The sequence below is a fragment of the Hypomesus nipponensis genome, chromosome 7, assembly GCF_054491055.1.
Source record: "Hypomesus nipponensis isolate SF chromosome 7, ASM5449105v1, whole genome shotgun sequence".
In the NCBI taxonomy this organism is placed as follows: Eukaryota; Metazoa; Chordata; class Actinopteri; order Osmeriformes; family Osmeridae; genus Hypomesus; species Hypomesus nipponensis.
The window spans coordinates 13,552,466-13,571,046 of NC_140367.1; the positions used below are offsets into that span (position 1 = coordinate 13,552,466).

At 41.3% G+C, this 18,581-nt stretch overlaps 1 protein-coding gene across 1 annotated transcript in view; it reads right to left on the reverse strand.

Moving 5' to 3' along the window:
* ube2nb (ubiquitin-conjugating enzyme E2Nb) overlaps nucleotides 1-11,429 on the reverse strand; it is a 35,446-nt gene extending 24,017 nt beyond the window's left edge. Inside the window, exon 1 of the mRNA XM_084701880.1 lies at nucleotides 11,337-11,429. Within this exon, the coding sequence (XP_084558006.1) occupies nucleotides 11,337-11,414 (78 nt within the window). The 5' untranslated portion in view covers nucleotides 11,415-11,429. The remainder of the gene's footprint in view (nucleotides 1-11,336) is intronic.
* Nucleotides 11,430-18,581: the final 7,152 nt, after the last annotated feature.

Sequence of the window (18,581 nt, forward strand, 5' to 3'; positions counted from 1 at the left end):
TTATCATTTATTTATTTGTTTATTTACTGTATTATAGTCTACTTATCAAGCATTCACTAGGACTTCTTATCACTCTAGTATCACTCTTTAACCCACCTGTATCTGTTTTTGATGAGGGTCAGGCAGTCAGGTACAGCACATGCGAGTGCGAAATCGGCAGAGACAAGTGCCATCATATGGCAGCTTTGTTGATTTGGGCAGAAAAATGTCCCAAGTGTGCCGCAGTCCGCTCCCGCTAGAAAGACAGTTGAATGTCAATTGTTTTTTTAAACTCCGATCTATTGAAACAACAAGGGACACAGCACTGCGGCATGTTAAAACTAAGTCTCTGTCTAACGGACTAACAAACATATTTTTGCTAGCCTACCTGCTGCTAAATTACACCAAGACAAGTAGGGCTATTTTATCCAGTGTAATTTATCACTTACCACTATCTTGTTTTTTATTATCCTCCTCTTCCTTTCTCTTCTTCCTTTTTTGGCTTCCTGAAGCATAATTCCGCTTCATGATGACTGCCGACCGACGAGGTTTTTGTATTTTGCCAGCAGCACAGATCATGAGAGGGGCCCCTTGAGGGGGATCCCGATAACGGTGTCATTGCACTTTACTGCATTGACTATCAAAGGGGCGCTCACACGTTCGTCGTTGCATTTTATTTTTAACCAGTCGTTGTCTTGGGGCCCCAAGCCAGCTCGGCGCCCCAAGCAATTGCTTGTTTTTCTTGCCTTGTCGCAACGGGCCTGTGCGTGTGTCGTAATTTCTTGCCGGTACGGCGTACCGGGAACTAATTTCGGCCACTACCGGCTTACTTTCACCCCTGCAAGTAAGGTAACTAACGCTATATCATTTTGTTGATTTACTGTATATGGTTACCTAGCTTGCTACCCTTAGAATGTGGCTGTAACATTAGCTCTGCAGCTAACAGCTGAGTTACTATTGCTAATGTAAAGGTAGATTGCATCAAGTGTGTGTGTGTGTGTGAATACAAACGCTGTAACGCCAGTGTTGTACACTTCTTTGTTATTTGGATACCCGTTATGCTGTTGGTGTTATGGCGCGCGCGATATCCGCCTTTCCCCTTTATTATGAGTGTGCACCTCTGCAAACCAGGGTGATCAGATGAGAATGGGCAAATTCGAGGCATCTTACAGCAACGGGGCTACGAGCCAGCTGACTTACTGTCGCTAATGTAATCAAGTGTAAAGGCTGATTTATACTTCTGCGTTTTTACGCACACGCACACGGGGTACGCCCTCTCCGTCAAGAAACAACCTCTGCGTGTCCTCGCAGAGCCCTCGCACAGCTCTGCTTGTACCTCCTGATTGTCCTGACTATCCGTCTGTCCGTGCGTCTTTTTACGGATACCCCTTGGCTGTGATTGGTCCGTATTAAGAACCGCTTGCGTCAGGGGCGGGGGCGGGGTTGCCGTGACCAACAAGAGAACAGAATCCTTTGACCGCCATTGTTGTAAGTTTTTACAATTCATATTTCAGCTAAACAGTACATGTAAATCAGCATCTGAATTAAAATGTGACGAGAAATGGGCAGTGTAGTTGTGTAGCCGGTGTGAATAGGTGAAACTCACTCCTCAGGTATGTAATGGGCCACCCGCGTCAACGAATAGCTAGCTTTTCTTTGGCGTAGCTGGTAGTGGTGGCGCTTGGGAAGTCAGAGATGGCGTGTTCGACCCTCGGTGAAGGGTGGACACGGTCCGGAAAAGCCTGACGGAACTCGCAAGACCACGTCCGTGACATATCCGTCACATTGGTGCCGTGACCCGGATCTCGCTAGGTTAGCCTTAGCTAGCCGCCAGAGTGAGTTTCAGAGGGGTTAATGTAGCCGGTGTGAATCGGTGAAACTCACTCCTCAGGTATGTAATGGGCCACCCGCGTCAACGAATAGCTAGCTTTTCTATGGCGTAGCTGGTAGTGGTGGCGCTTGGGAAGTCAGAGATGGCGTGTTCGACCCTCGGTGAAGGGTGGATATGGTCCGGAAAAGCCTGACGGAACTCGCAAGACCACGTCCGTTACATACCCGTCCCAGTTGCTAAGAATGTGCTTATTTTATTAATGAAGCGGCTAATTTGTAAATTTGCTCCGACTTTTCGATAACCTAGCGAGCCCTGCAGTGCAGCGCCATCTACTGTTCTTGCGGTGAATAGCTTTCAGCACGCAGAGCCGTCGGAGTAGTATAAATTCAACCAATCCGTCCGACTCCGTGCATGCGTCTGTCCGTTAACAGAGACGCAGAAGTATAAATTGGCCTTCAGCCTGGCTCTGCCCTCCTACGTACTTCCGCTCAATTTGGATTTTGCTTTGTACTAGGTCTGGGAGCTCGGCTCTGAAGTCGGTTTCCAGAAACACATTTTTTGTAGGTCCAATCAGCGAACAGAGGGAGTGGCTGAGAACGATTACGTTAATGTCGTGCAGTAGTTTGAGTAGTTCAGTAATGGCAGCGGAGAAACATGTGAGCGAAACTATTCTGCGGTTGTGGCAACGCTGACGAATATCCATAGGTTAAAGCCGGAGCAAGAACATTCCTTGCTCAGTTTTGTTGGTAGCCATGATGTTGTGGCCCTCCTCCCCACGGGGTTTGGGAAAAGTTAGATTTTCCAGCTACGGCAGCTATCTCCGTTACAGTAGTGGTGAAGGAGTTGGCTAAAGCGAACACTTGCGATTGGTTATGGGAAATCAGAGTGGCTCTGGGCAGATCCAATAGTTTTAAACTTCAACAGAGGACCCTCCTTCAAGGAAGTTAACATTTGTCAATGGAGCGATCCCAGACCCTTTGTACAAATGAAATGTACGAGGGTCTGGTTAGGACCAGGCTAATCAAGTGTGTGTGTGAATACAAACGCTGTAACGCGAGTGTTGCACACTTCTTTGTTATTTGGAAAACTGTTCTGCTGTTTGAGTTATGGCGCGCGATATCCGCCTTTCTCCTCATTGAAATGACTAAGTGTGCACCTCTGCAAACCAGGGTGATCAGATGAGAATGGCTAAATTCGAGGCATCTTATAGCAACGGGGGCTACGAGCCATTGCTATACATCAGTTGTAAACATTAGCGCATGTTTCCGCCCCTCTCCTCCTCATTAGCATTTAAAGCTACAGACACAGAAACAGCACGTTTTGAGGAAAGCTCATTGTGGGACTGCTCGTAGTGGCTGTAATTATGCACCAAGGCTAAATTTAGGGAAAGATACTTCAGATACAGTAAAAGGGAACCACTAAGGCCTATATAAAAGCATCCTAAAACAGCATTTCAAGTGACCTTTAAAAAAAAAGTGCAATAATAATTGATCATATGATCAATAATACAGTGAGGGGAATTTTTTTTCGGATCCCCTGCTATTTTGTACATTTGCCCACTGACAAAGAAATTAGTTTATAATCAGTCTATAATTGTAATGGTAGATTTATTTGAACAGCGATTGTTATGAATTGATTTGAATTGTGGGAAAACTTACAAAATCAGCCGGGGATCAAATCTTTTTTGCCCTCACTGTATATGTCAGAGTGACATTGTTTTTTTAATAGTACCCCAACACAGCTGCATTATAATGCATTTTGACTTTGTTGTATATGTTCTAGCAATATGTAGAATGTTTAATAATAGGTCATATAAGGTATGTTTGAATATATGCAAAACATGCTCAATAATCCCAAATTATTTAATCAGGTGCTGAGTGCCTGAAATTGTTTTGGACCTGTGAAAGGAAGAGTGAACTGGTAATGGTGTTCAGGAATTTAAAAAGGATACACGTGGCTGGTAAATGTTAATTTATGAAGCCAAAAAATAGATAAACAGACAATGGGCCTACTAGAATGCAACAAGTCATCTGTTTTAATAATGTGAGATATTTGTTGTATTTTGTATTTCAGGTGGACGTTCAGGTGGACAAGGCAAGGGTTTATATATGTGTTCCTCCAGGAACACGATGACAACTATTGAGGGACTTGTTGCTTTTGTTGGTTAGTTGTAACTGATTTAACTATTTGTACTCGCTGTGAATTAAACTCCTCAAAAAAAGTCAGGAAACGATATTTTGGACGATTATTCCTCCCCTTTAATAAAACCAATTGGTATTGTATTTTATATAGTTGGAAAGCCTTATTAGTCACCTTTACAATGAGGTACAACTTGTAAGGATTGTACATTCATGGAATGAGCAACACTGCCAACCGTGTGGGTAGCGGCCCCCAAAAAATCCCCTGCAATATTCTTCTGTTGGTATTCACTCTCGTTTTGATCTTCAAATTTAATCAGCTTGGGTGTGCTGTACGTGCCAGAGTGACCAACGCAAACATGTTGGCTGACTTGCAACAAATCCTGGTTGAGGAATGGAATGCCATCCCACAGCAGTGTGTGACCAGGCTGGTAACCAGCATGAGGAGGAGGTGCCAAGCTCTTGTGGCTGCATATGGATCTTCCACACGCTACGGAGGTCACTGACAGTGTGAAATGAATAAAGTGAATAAATGGCCAATGTGTTTCGTTTTTTCCTTATTACTGTGGGAGAGTGCAATCATCCAATCCACCAAGCAACTAAAAACGAGAGTGAATACCAACAGAAAAATATTGCAGGGGATTTTGGCAATTTTTTTCTGGCCGCTACCCACACGGTTAGCTGTGTTGCCCATTCCACAAATGCACTATCCTTACAAGTTGTACCTCGTTGTAAAGGTGACTAATGAGGCTTTCCAACAATATAAAATACAATACCAATTGGTATTATTGAAGGGGAGGAATAATCGACCTAAATAACATTTCAGAACATTTTTTGAGGAGTTTATATTATTGTTACTTGCTTTCCTACTGATACACTCCAGCACTTTCGAGGATCATGTTGTTTAAGTGTAATTTCATTAACTACATGCTCTTCTGGTTCTACCCTTTGGCACTTATTTGCTTTTCATGCTTCAAGTTTTTGGCTAATCGCAATGTTTGGGGCTATCATGTTGTTTATGATCATCGACCAATGCACTGTTTTTAAAGCTCTCTCTTGGAAGTTACTTTGAATAAAAGTGTCCGCTAAATGAATACATGTAAATGTAACTGTAAAATATAAACCCAGAAATTGAAATCAGTTTGTTGCGCTGGCTTATGGGGCAGCTTGTCAGACAACACTGACGGTGATTCTCACGGTGATTTCCAACTATTCTTATTGGTGGCCAAGCCACGAACCAGCCTTTTCTTATTATTATTATTATTATTATTGGGTGTGTTTTGCCTTCGGCAAGGGCACAACCTTTGTCCTCTATCATACATATTTATTCTTCTTGTTTCTTTTTGCCCCCCTAAGACTCAGTCAATATTAAGACTACATAGTCATCCTAGGTGTCAATTTTTTTCTTGGTTGCGCTTTAGTTGCTTTTATTTGTATTTACGTTCCGTTGCACGGTTTAAGTAGAAATAACGTTTTTGTGGCGAAAAGTGAAGCTAACGGTGGTTAACTTGCTAGCCACAGTCACTGACGCTACTAACGTCTTTAACGTCACGAAAACTCGCGTGACTACCTCTAGCAGAACATTAGTTTAGCTGCTCGGTAAGTTCTGGGAGATACTAGGCTAACTGCTTTACTGCAAGGCAGCTGCAGAAACGCCACAAGCAAAGAGACCAGGGTGATAGCTTCTTGCTAATTTTTCTTTGTGACATGACACACAATTGTGATGTGTAATGTACAATATAAGATGATATTATTAAGGAAGTACATCTACTTTCGGAAACAGTAGTCTACTATTTCACTGAAGCATTAGCATCATGACATTAGCCTCTGTTGCCCGGGCAACAAATACTACAGCGGTCTATTATGCATCTGTTTTCAATTGTTAAAATAAACATTCCTCACAAATTTTAATTGTAGGATTTATTATGACATTAGATTACAAGTAGCAATGCTCCGAACTGATCGGCGCCGATCCATATCGGCCGATATTCCCATTATTGGTTTTGATTGGTGTTCTCAAAACGGCCGATCAAACATGGCCGATCAGATGACATAAAATCTGCGATAACTACTATCAGAGACGTTTCAATAAAACGTTAGATAGGCATTTCAAGCCGCCAGTGGTAAGAAATTATTCTTTAACCTTTAGATGCGTGAGTTATTTTTCCAAAGAGTTGTTTTTCCAAAACGGAAGCTAGCTAGCTTTAGTTTGATTCCGTGACCTAGCAACCTAGCGTAATACTCGTAGAAATGCCTCTTAATTGTACATTTTGAAGCCATACTATAGCGTTTGTCATAGTTTTTGTCTATGGGAAAACCGGTTGGAATTTTCAGAATCGCACATGTGCGACGTTACTTTGCAAGACCCGCATTCGAACAAAAACAGTCACGGACAGCCAATGCTTTTTGGAAGGCCAACCGCTTTCCTGATCTTGCACTAGCAGCACGAGTCTTTCTCTCCGCACCTTGTACAAGTGTAGATAGCGAACGACTTTTCAGCACAGCAGGACATGAGAAGAGGAACTGGTTGACTAAAAATGTCGATATGCTTATATTTATCAAGGCAAATCTGCCAGTGATGCTGCTTAATCAGAAGTAAGGTTTGAATACTCTAGTATGCCCCCTCTTCGAGTGAGTGAGTGTGTCAAGTGAGTGAAGTGAGAGAGTGAACGAAGTATGTGAGAGTGAGTGAGACACTATACAGATAGATATTAATGCTGTCAGTTTAACGCGTTATTAACGGCGTTAACGCAAACCCAAATTAACGGCGTCAATTTTCTTATCGCGCGATTAACGCTCTTTTTGGCCTTGCAGACTTTGTAGTTTTTTTCACATGCTGTTGCAACAATTACCGACTTTAGAAAAACTACAACACCACACCGGATCTAATTAGACAGGAAACAAAACAACAGGCATGCCACAAACACAGCCGGCTACAGAGAAACAAACACTTGTTGTCCACTATGATGGTTGCTCATCCAGGAGCACTACTGTAAAATACGGAGTACCACAGGGTTCAGTTCTAGGCCCTCTGTTATTTTCACTCTATATGTTGCCTTTAGGAAACATAATTAGAAGCTCTGGGGTAAATTTTCACTGTTATGCAGATGATACTCAGCTATACATGTCCATAAAGCCTGGAGAATTTCCACATGCTATGGAAAAATGGGTTTCCGGGTTGAGAACTTGGATGACAGCAAATTTCCTTCTTCTTAATTCGGATAAAACCGAGGTTCAAATTTTCGGCCCTAAAAAATACAGAAATAATTTATCCAATCTGACCTTAAACTTAGATGGTGTCAAAGTATCTCAAAGCCAGTTGGTAAAAAATTTAGGAGTCACATTGGACCCAGACCTTTCGTTTGGGTACCATATTAAACAAATCACCAGAACTGCATTTTTCCATCTACGTAATATTGCCAAAATACGAAAATTCCTCTCAAAGGAGGATGCTGAAAAACTAATACATGCTTTTGTTACGTCCCGATTGGACTACTGCAATGTGTTGTTCTCTGGCCTCCCAATTACCTACTTGAAAAATGTACAGCGGGTACAAAATGCTGCTGCTAGACTATTGACAAAAACAAGAAACTTTGATCATATAACATCTACTCTTATCTCTTTACACTGGCTCCCTATCCAAGCCAGAGCTGATTTCAAAGTTTTACTACTAACTTGCAAATCTCTACATGGATTGGCACCACTGTACCTCTCCGGTCTCCTTGCACCCTATTGCCCCGCAAGGACTCTAAGATCTCAAGATGCCGGCTATCTGGTAATACCCAAAATTAAGAAAAAAACTGCTGGAGGTAGGGCGTTCTCATATAGAGCACCTCTTCTCTGGAACAAATTACCTGTCTCAATTAGGGAGGCTGATACTGTTTCGACATTTAAAACTAGATTAAAAACGTTCCTGTTTAGTCAATCCTATGATTGTTAAATGTGTGTACTTTCTATGTAAACCTGGGGTGTGCGTTTGCCTATGTGTGTATCACATGTAACTTTTAAATTGTAAGTTTAGCTTATGTTCACACTGCCCATTTAAATGTTACAAATAAAGTAAACCTGTTATTGTATATTGTTACTGTAATAGTTCCGTTGCTGTATATTTTAATTGTTATAGTTTACTAGTTGGAGACAACGGGGGGCTGGTTGTTTTCATCCTTATTCGTATAAATATAACCTATTTTAGAGTTGTTTCCCCTGGAACAGATTTCATGTTCCAACCAAGGGGGGCTGTCGCTGTCTTGGTGTGTGGGGCTGCATCAAATACCCTCTTAGCTTTGTTAAATTGCTGCACTAGTCCACACTTGACCGGTGGGGATCTCATTCTATTACGACTGAAACTGTTAGCTGCTCCTGGCATTCTCTAATCCCTGTTCTCCTCTCTGTCCCCCCCACACATCCCTTGTGGTGTGGGGGGGTCTGAGCTGTCAGGACCTGCCTGGTCGTCGGTCTACCAACGCTGGACCAGGTCGTCAACCGGAAACCAGCCTCCATGACGGCCAACAGCGAGTTTCCAGGTCCCATCCAACGTCTAAAAGCCGAACAATGGATTTTTGGTGTTTCAAAACCCATTGACACTGTATGACTATGTTTAGCTTGTGTTCTGCTCCTCTCTCTTGCCAACCGTCTCTGGAAGAGGGGATCCCTCTCTGAATTGCTCCTCCCAAGGTTTCTTCCATTTTTTCTCCCGTTGGGAGTTTTTCTGGGAGTTTTTCCTTGTGTTCCTTGAGGGTTTAGGTTGGTTGAGGGGCAGTTCTATGGGCGTATGTGAAGCCCTCTGTGACATGCTTGCGTGTAAAAAGGGCTATACAAATAAATTTGATTTGATTTGATTTGACTTGTTTGGCTTGCGAGCCGGCTAAAGAGTAGTAGCAGAGCCCGTTTACGGATATTAGACATTCTCTTGTAGTAGGCTAACGTTACGTTTTGAGTGGATGGCGAGTGCGAGATGCCGAAATGGATGCCAATAAGATTCTGAATGGAGAGTTTACTTTTAAAAAGTTGCCAAATGGTTCCATTGACAAGACCAGTGATCTGTGTGTTTTGTCGTTGTAAACTGAGCTATCACTGCAGCACGTCCAGTCTGAAATACCACTTGATGGCCAAGCACACAGCTGATGCGAATTCTCCGCCCCCTCGTCAAAGCCAGGCGATTGCAATGTTGTTTTCAATAAATAAATATTGGCACGAAACAATCCGAACCACTTTTCCATGTTGATAAGAGCATTAAAATTTGAAAAAAAGAATGTGACAAAAAGAAATCAAGGGACATTGAGAATAGATTAAAATGTGCGATTAATTGTGATTAATCGCGAGTTAACTATGACATTAATGCGATTAATCGCGATTAAATATTTTAATCGTTTGACAGCACTAATAGATATACATGTTTTTTTACTTAATTGCTGACTACCTGTGCACCTTTAATCTTTATTCTGTATGTTATCTCCTCTTAAATGCAGACTAATCGACTTGAAACTGACTGAATTGAAACATTGGATATTTGGCTAGCCTGTTTATGTTGCAGTTAAGTTTGTATTATTACTATTCCACAGGAACGCTACTGTATAAGCTCCAAGTTCTCTTGAGGGCCTCTAGAGAGTGGAATGTTGCACATGTGATTCTATTGTTGTGATTTTTATTTAAAGATTAATATTTTTACTATTATTTTTATATTTATTATTATTTACACATTTTATAGTAAGCGAGAGAGCTTCAACATTGGAATGTTGCACATTCCCTGCAATAGAACAGATGGTTGTCAATTCAGGGGGTCAGATGACTGAGCGGTTAGGGAGTCAACACCGTGATCGGTATTATCGGATCGGCAGATACTGATTCCAGTGATCGGCACCAAAAAACCAGTTTGGAGCATCTCTAATTACAAGTTAACGATTTGTAGGTGAAATTATCATTACCTGTGGTTTCAAACCAGTGTAGCTCACTGCAATGCTGTAGCCTAGTCTAGTAGCTAACAAAAACATCTCCACATCTGTTTACAGTAGGAAGTCAAACGGCGGTACATGTTTGGCACTACCCTCACTTAATCAAAAGTCTTTCAATAGTCCTAGGTGAAACTATCTGACTAGTGACTACTAACTTGAACTCCATTGCCACAGCCTAAACTTTGTCAATCTGTTCATAAAAATAATTCATTTCATTCTAAACCGTAGAACGGAAAGTTAAATTGAATTCAACCAACGCAATCGCTACCAAGACGAACGTCTAGTACTGTACTAGTACAATTTACCGGGGCAGCTTCTCCACACAGGGCTATATCGCATTTTGCATTGTTACTGACAATGATCGCTACCACTGAGATTTTTATGAATGAGGGATTTTCCCCTAAATAAATGTCAAACTTATTTACGTTTTTGGGGGCATATTTTCAGTTAGCAGATGGTATTATTTGAATCGCGATTCCATCTGAGATAGCTACTGCTGATACTTAACGTCGTTGTTAGAATAAGCTTCAAAGGAGGTTCTTTACTAATGAATGAATGCAATATGAGTAGGCTAAATGCCTGAAAATATCACAAGAAGGGAAAAACTTAAAATGACATATAAGTCATAGAGATTAGGTCCATTCATACACCAGTCTGCCAAATGTATTCACTTAGATTCAACTGTGAGGCTGCTGATCACCATTCCCTCTTGCAGGGGAAATGAGAACACAACTATTTCATTCTACTCTTCACTCTTAGTATTTTGAGTTGTAAATGAGCAAAAAAAAAAATGCTTTTAAATCTATCTTCATAAATATTAAGTAGGCTACGCATTTTTTATATAAAATATACGGAATTATTAGTTGTAAACATGTAATTAAAAAACGGACCCCTCTGCATTCGACACAAGCAAGCACACCCTAAAATTGTACCCCCTCTATTATTATTACACATTTTCTTCTGCCATGGGAGTCTATGGCAGCCCCCAGAACCAAATGGTCAAAAGTTGTGAAATTTTTGAACCATATGCCACATTTTCCAAAATCATTGGTATCGTTGGGTTCCCTGGATCAAGGCGAGTTAAACGCACTCTATGACATCATACACACTTATAGATTCTCCGCCATATTGAATGTTAAGGAAAAGCGTTTTTTCGCTACTCCTCCTGCAATTCTTTTCGAATCTTCAAAATTGCCACAGATGATGTTTTTTCGCTACCTCTCCTATAAGGTTTGTCGAATCTTCTTCAACATTGCCACAGATGATCTTCAGACCAAGCGTCACAAAAGTTATTCACTTTCATTTTCGAAATCGTTTTTTCGTTACAGCCAATCAAATTGATGTGGCCGCCATTTTGATTGAATGAATATAACGTTTTTTCGCTACCTCTCTTATAAAGTGCTTTGAGACTAAGAAAAATCCATGCTGCAGACTTACCAATGGGATACCAAATCTGACCAAATCCAAATATGGCTGCAAGCAGCAATGAGGTGGCCAAGCAGTCAAAAGACCCATCCCATTTAAACATCCCCAGAAGAGTGTAACAAGTACACGCAGCAAGTTTGGCGTGAATCCATCAAAGATTTGCTGAGATATGACCCAACTTCCTGTTTGCTGGCTTAACGGCACATTTTGATTGCCTGTACCGGGCAAACAGTTTCAAAAATCAAAAAAGCCTTTTGTGAGGCTTGGTCTGAAGATAATCTTTGCCAAATTTGGTGAAGATTGGACAACATGTGTAGGAGGAGATGGATATTTTGTTGAGTTACATTCTTCTTTTATTTGTGTTATTATTATTATTATTGTATCTTGTTTGTTTGGTATTTTTTATTATCATTATAATAATTGTACTTAACTTTTGTTTTTTTTATTATATTTTATTGGGAAACCACAAAGACTGTGTATCGAGATACCACAAAGACTGCGACTTCTGGTTTGTTGAGTGTGTTTTGTTGTGTTTTGGAAACTGCACTCGGCAGCTCGGATCTAAGACGGATTTGAGAGACCGCAGATAGAGTGCGGCTAGTCTGGGTTGTTATATGTGTGGAAACTGCAAGTGCAGCTCGGATCTAAAACGGATTAGAGAGACCCAGAAGGCACATTTAATGGGTTGACCTCAGCAATACTAGCACATATTGTACTGAATATTCAGTGTCACTCGCATATAACATTCAATCCTCATTATACAGCAAGACGGATCAAGGTAATAATCCACTATAATGAAAAGCAATATTTGCATGAAGTTCTTCAATCAAGAAACTCTTAAGTCAATAAATAATGTTGTAAAATGTCAGGCAGAAGTCTAGTAGTTAGCTAGCTCTATAAGGGCAAGGTTTGAATCTAGGAGCAAAACGAAGCACAGCTATAGCTAGGTATATGGTAGCAAAATGGTGTTCACTTATGTACTGAACCAGACTATTTTACTTACTGTAATATAATCCTAAACCGAAACCACTGAACGATACAGCAACACACCACACAAGCTTGAGTTCAATACATTATTTAATGTAACATTACGTAGGCCTGTACATGCAAGTCTTAAATAACTATTTAGCTGGTCGGCTCCATGACGCCGGGTAAATTGGGTTTGTGAGACTGCGCACCAAAAGAACGAAGGGGAACCCACCTATCTAGCAGATTAAGACGTTTTCGTAGGTACCTAGCGAAAAGTAGCCTCAACTTTCCTAGACTTTTAGCTACATGCTGAGTGCTCTCGACCAAAAGACTAAATTAAATAACGCGTTACTTGTTTGAACAAGTAACTAGTAACGGATTCATTCAATTAAATAAGTAACGCGTTAAGTTACTCGTTACCTAACAAAAGTAGTCTGACTACTGTAATGCAACACTGGTTATATGTGTGGAAACTGCAAGTGGCAGCTCGGATCTAAGACGGATTCGAGAGACCGCAGATAGAGTGCGGTTTGTCTGGGTTGTTATGTGTGGAAACAGCAAGTGCAGCTCGGACCTAAGACGGATTTGAGAGACCGCAGATAGGATGCGGCTGGTCTGGGTTGTTATGTGTTTTAGATCTATTACTTTTATTACTTTTATTATTGTTTTTGTTGATTTTATGAAGTGGTGGGCATAAATGAAATGTTTTAATCTAGATTAATTTTACTGTAATCCTGGCGTTAATCTAGATTAAAATGGCTCATTTGAATTCCGCCGAAGGCATTCAGAATATGTGTGCTACCCAAATAATAACTAAAAGTAAGTCTTTGAGAACGGTTTTCTCAAGCCAGGTGGCGCATAAGACCAGGGGCTCATCTCCTGCTTCCAAAATGCATCACTGCTTGAGAAAGCTGTTCTACTATGATAATTGGAGATTAAAATAAATCATGTTCAAAAAAATGTACTTGTGTTTATTAACTTTTTATTAGATTAGTTAGGTTGGCTGATAGAGCTGTGCTGACAGGCTTGCCTGAGAAGCGTGAACCTGCAGAGCCGGAGACCCGGAGAGCTGCAGTTTCAGGACAACAGTTTCAGGACTGCAGTTCTCGGACCCTCGTTTTATCTGACATAACCATGGACTGGAACAAGATAATCAATATTTTCATGAGGTACTAGTGAATGTAGGTTACGGGTCTTTGCACACTGGTTGCGTTTTTTTTGTGCGATTAATTCGCAAATTATTAATCAATTCGCACCTGTATCTAATCAACCTGTATTGAGACGTTTTTTCTCTGAGCGATTTTGCGGCCTTTAGTTTTTTGATCCAAGGTCGATTTTTCAGTTTTGCGTCGACATGTTCACATCTGACCAATCAAAACACATATTGTTGATCACGTCGCATAGTCAAAACATTCATCATGGCGGACCGGATGATTCTGTTTGTTTCTCAGCATCCGGTACTATAGACCAATTATTTGTTTGTAAACATTCGGGATGCGCACGCAATGTGGCTGCAGAAAACCGGGAAAGGATAGCATTTTAAATGGCAAAAGGACCACACGGATTATACAAATTGTTAGATTTAACAAGACCAAAAAGGTCGAGGAGGACAGCCTTTAAGAGAGAAAGCAATTACCCATTGATCTGTCGCATCAGAATTTTGATTCGGGTCACGAAAGTCTTGAAATTTGAGTGAGAATGTCGCCCGGTACAGACCGCATAGTCGAGCGGCAACCATGTCTTCACGTCATGTCACAAAGTTCATAATTTTACAGTCAATTCTACATCTAAAAAGTCGAGCAGGGCAGCTTTCAAGAGATGTGGGAATTCTGCTTTTAGCCAGCTGGTCCGATTATTTTTCTGATTTGTTTGAACTGGCAATCTGAATGAGACTGCGTCCCCGTTACACTGTTTTGACATTAGCCTCAGTCAGACTCGCTCACTGTGGCAGTGTGCACAATGTTGTATTTCACTCCATACTACACCAGAAACGTCAGGGAGGACTGCCTAATGTAGATACGAGCCTGATGAAGATAGCCAGCATCTTGGATTTATTTAACCGAGCCTGAGAAAGCGACCTCCGTTAGCCAGGCTAGTTTTGCCCGATCACTTGGTCAGGCTATATAAGGGTATCGGGGTCAAGTGACTTTTGTGCATAGACAAGTGAAAAGTAAATGTATTTGTCCAAAGGCCAAGAACCTCAAAAAGTTAATATCAAGCCCTGCAATCCAGTGGCCAGAGAGGAGATATATGATGACCTGATCGACACTCCAAGTGTAATAGACCGGGGAGAAGTTCGTCTTTTGCAACCGACATGCGCAGTTGAGCCTGCTTGACAGTTGTGTGACGTTTGGTGATAATTGGTCTATATGATAAAAGAGAAAAGAACTGGAGGAAAACGATTAAGGACAACGATTATAAAGACAACGTATGGAGAGGAATAGCACAGGAGATTCAGTGTGACGATGATGTGTGTATATCAAGCTTTATATGTAAAACGTATCTGTGTAAACTTCCCACTGCGCTAGCTACCGTTATAGCTAGCTCGAGCGAACTATAACCATATTTTTCTTCATTCCAAAAAAGGACGTTGGAAAAAGATTTTCAAATTCTGACAATAAATGATCTTGCTTGATAACGTTTCCAAACAAACTAGCTATTATACAATGAGCTGTATTATGCTCTTTAATTTGTATTATTTGACTTAGTGTAGTCAGGTAGGTGTTGTTTGCTGTGTTAAACAATTACAGCATAACTGCTGTACTTTACTGTACTTTACTAATTTATAGTTGAGGAACTAAAGAAGTTGTGGAAACATTGAGGGACACTTATGTGAGAAAGAAGAGGGAGGAGGGAGATGTGAAGAGTGGCCAGGCAGGTAACAGACAGAAGTGGACAGATGGAAGTATATGGAGACAATGTCTTTCCTAGACAAGTCCACTTCATTAGGAGGTAGGCTCAATTTGATTTTTTTTATCTACACAGGGCCTGAATATTAAATTTAAGAATGACTCCTATACACTTGTCATTATCTGAATAGTACACAGAGCAATCTAGATGCTGAGGAAGAGCTGGAGAATGCAGGGCTAGCAGAGCAGGTGTGTGACCAAGAGGAAGAGAGCAAGAGGGTAGTGCTGTAGCTCCCAGGCCAGCCAAGGCAAAGAGGAAGAGTAGTGACAGCATGCTGGAGGATTACCTGAAGAAGAAGGAAGTCAGAGAAGCTGAGAGAGAAAGAGAGAGAGCACCAGAGAGAGATGGGGTCACTCAGTTTCTTTTAAGCTTAGCCCCTGCAATGAGACGTGAGACGTCTGTCCCCAGAAAGGTAATCCTGGGTTAGGTTCAAGATGTAGGAGATGTGTCATGAGGCAGAGTTTGGAGCTGTTTATTCTCAGCCATACATACATTTTACTTCCTTGTAATGGTGCTGCTATATGTTTCATATTTAATTTATATTATTGTCATTGTTGAATTTGTTCAATAAAATCTTATTGTAACAACAAATTGGTAGTGGCTGAAAAACATGTGGTAAGGCAAGTTCAAGAAACATGGGTTATACAAAAAGCAGTTAACATTTAAAAGTCTACATAGGTTATTAATCAGAGAAATGTTTACAATAAGGTTTTGATTTGTATGCTCTACTGAGAAAAAAATAAATAAGGAACTGATCAGGACAGATATACATTTTCTTTAGGCAGCAGAACCACGTGTACATGGGCATATTGCCAAGGCACTTGTCCGGCTGGTGAGCTGAAGTAGTGACGGAAGGTATCCCGCGCTCTCTTCTTCTGCCGATGCCCTGTTTCCCCGCAGGTTCCTGATCAGATCTAGGATGCTCTATTCACCATCGTCTTCAGCTGGCTCCCCATTGTCTGGATTCTGACCCTCCTCAGCAGAATGCAGATAGTTGGAGAGTATGCATGTTGCCATCACGATACTGTGTACTGCAGGGGTTTTCAAAGTGTAAGACAGTGAGCCTCCCTTGAGAGAACATCAAGTCACCGGGACCTCTCCCATTTTAACGGGGTCATAGAATGATTTTTTGGGGGGTATTTCACACTGTTCCTTAAGGTCTCCGAATAGGGTATGTAACATTGGTTGGGCTGAAAATGTCCCGGGTGCTGTTCTATGCGCCCTAATGCACCATGTGAAATAGCCCTGGAATAAAACGAGAGGGTTTCTTCTTTCTATGGTATGCTCATGAATATATAGATGAGCTGCGCTGATTGGTTGGTTTACAACGAGTGAAGCTGCAGAGCGAAACGCAACATGGCCAACATTACTCACTGAAACATCAAAGGTGGCGACTTGAAATAAAAACGTACAATTCAATCTATTGTGTCTGCACAACACTGTTTTCAGGAGAAACAGGAGGAAACAGAAACTGAGAAACAGGAGGACCTCCTCACGCAAGTCACACAGGCGGGTGAGGACCTTGCCCCGGGACAACCAGCGGACTTTAGAGTGCAGGAGCAGAGGAGATGAGAAGGGCGCACCCGAACCTAAGACCTAGTCAAAGTTTTGATGTGAGTTGAAATTGGAACCTCACATTAATGCGAGCACGCAGGGCGCATTAATTTCAGTGCAAAATAGTTTTGTTTTTGTTTTATGTACCCTAGCCTAATATGAACATTAAGTTGGACTCATATTCTTATATTTTCCGGAAATTTCAACCCAAATGTTTACCTGAAAGATTCAGGGCTTTTGAGAAAACATATTTTCCCACTCTTGCAGGAACCTAGATTTATGAAGTGACAGATCTTTCTTTTTTTACCTGGCTTTTTCAGTTCCTCCTGGCATCTTTTTCCCTTCTATTTTATTCTTATCAGCTTAATCTAGCTAACTCCCTCCACAACAATGAATGATGGGTTATTGTCTCCATGGCAAACACATGGTAGGCTACAGGCACTTGTGTTTGAGAAAGAGAGCATGCGTGACAACTGAAAACTGCGCCCATCAGTACATTATCTTACTTATCAGTCACACAGCACCTGCTAGCCCCTCCCTAGCACTGCCCGTTTCGCTGATGCTGTGGGGCTTACCCGCCTTTGCAATAGGCCTAAGTAATGCAACGAGATATGATGCCTCAGTTAGGGTTAGCCTCTGCAGACCACACATTGTGGCTTTTGAACATCGGATGGCCCTATCCAAGAAAATCGCAACTTTATATATACCTTATCATTTTTTCTGCGCTTTCTGCTGGGTTCAGACATTTCGGCAAAGTTGCAGTCACTGCTAGCTAAAGATGTTTCGTGTCAAGTATACTTCACATGCTGTCCGGACTGAGAGAGTGATTAAATTACGTAAAAATATTATTTTCCAGAAAGCATTTTTTTTTTTTTCAATAATAAAAAATATATATATTTGCCGCCTCCCCTAAAACTCTTTGGCGCCCTCAAGGGGAGGCGCGCCCCACACTTTGAAAACCCCTTGTCTACTGCATCAGGGCCAGTGTTGGGTGTAAGTAACGTGTTACTGTAATTAAATTTCTTATCCACTGAAAAAGCAAAGTAAGGGATTACTGTTCATTTTTAGGTAATTTAATTACAGGTACTTGTAATGTACTTGCGTTACATACAGTAAATTAGTCAAACAGTTCTGTATAAATCAATATTGAATGAAAATCTAAATTTATCGTTTTAGGGTAAAAGTGAACGCTGCCCTGTTAGCTGTAGTGCAGTTGCATGGGAGACGTGAGTTTTTGCTGCATCACCCTGCATTCACACTGCAGCGACGCGAATCACTTACCATTGCTCGCCTTCCCACAGTTCACCACGCTGTGGGGCGTTTCAAACAGATTATGTAGAATGTAGTTCTCTAAAATCACTGTTGTAGTTGTCATGGCCAAGTGTGCAGACTTGGGTTTGCGTACTCGCAACATCGATCAAAGTACAACTTATATACAAAATACAAAACTGTTTCATAAAGAAACGTTGACATGTGTAAAAACGTTTTATTATATTACTCAAAGTCTCTGCTAATCTGTCGATACGACCAGGGAGTTCCAGCCGGGATACTACTGTAACTAGCTAGAACAAAGTTGCGTAGTGTGACGAGAGACTGAATTTGAAAGTACAGAAAACCCACCAGGAGCACCGACAACGTCGGCAAACCTGTGCCAGGCCTCATTCTTTTTATTTATGTCTTTGTACAAATACAGGGACGTATTGTACAGGACTGGATATGTACCCACACAGGCGATTAGCTTCTCCTCCATCTTAAAAACTGAAAGCTAGAAATGTTTACCATGGTTGCTACGTTACGAGAAACAAGAAAACACTGCAATTGGCC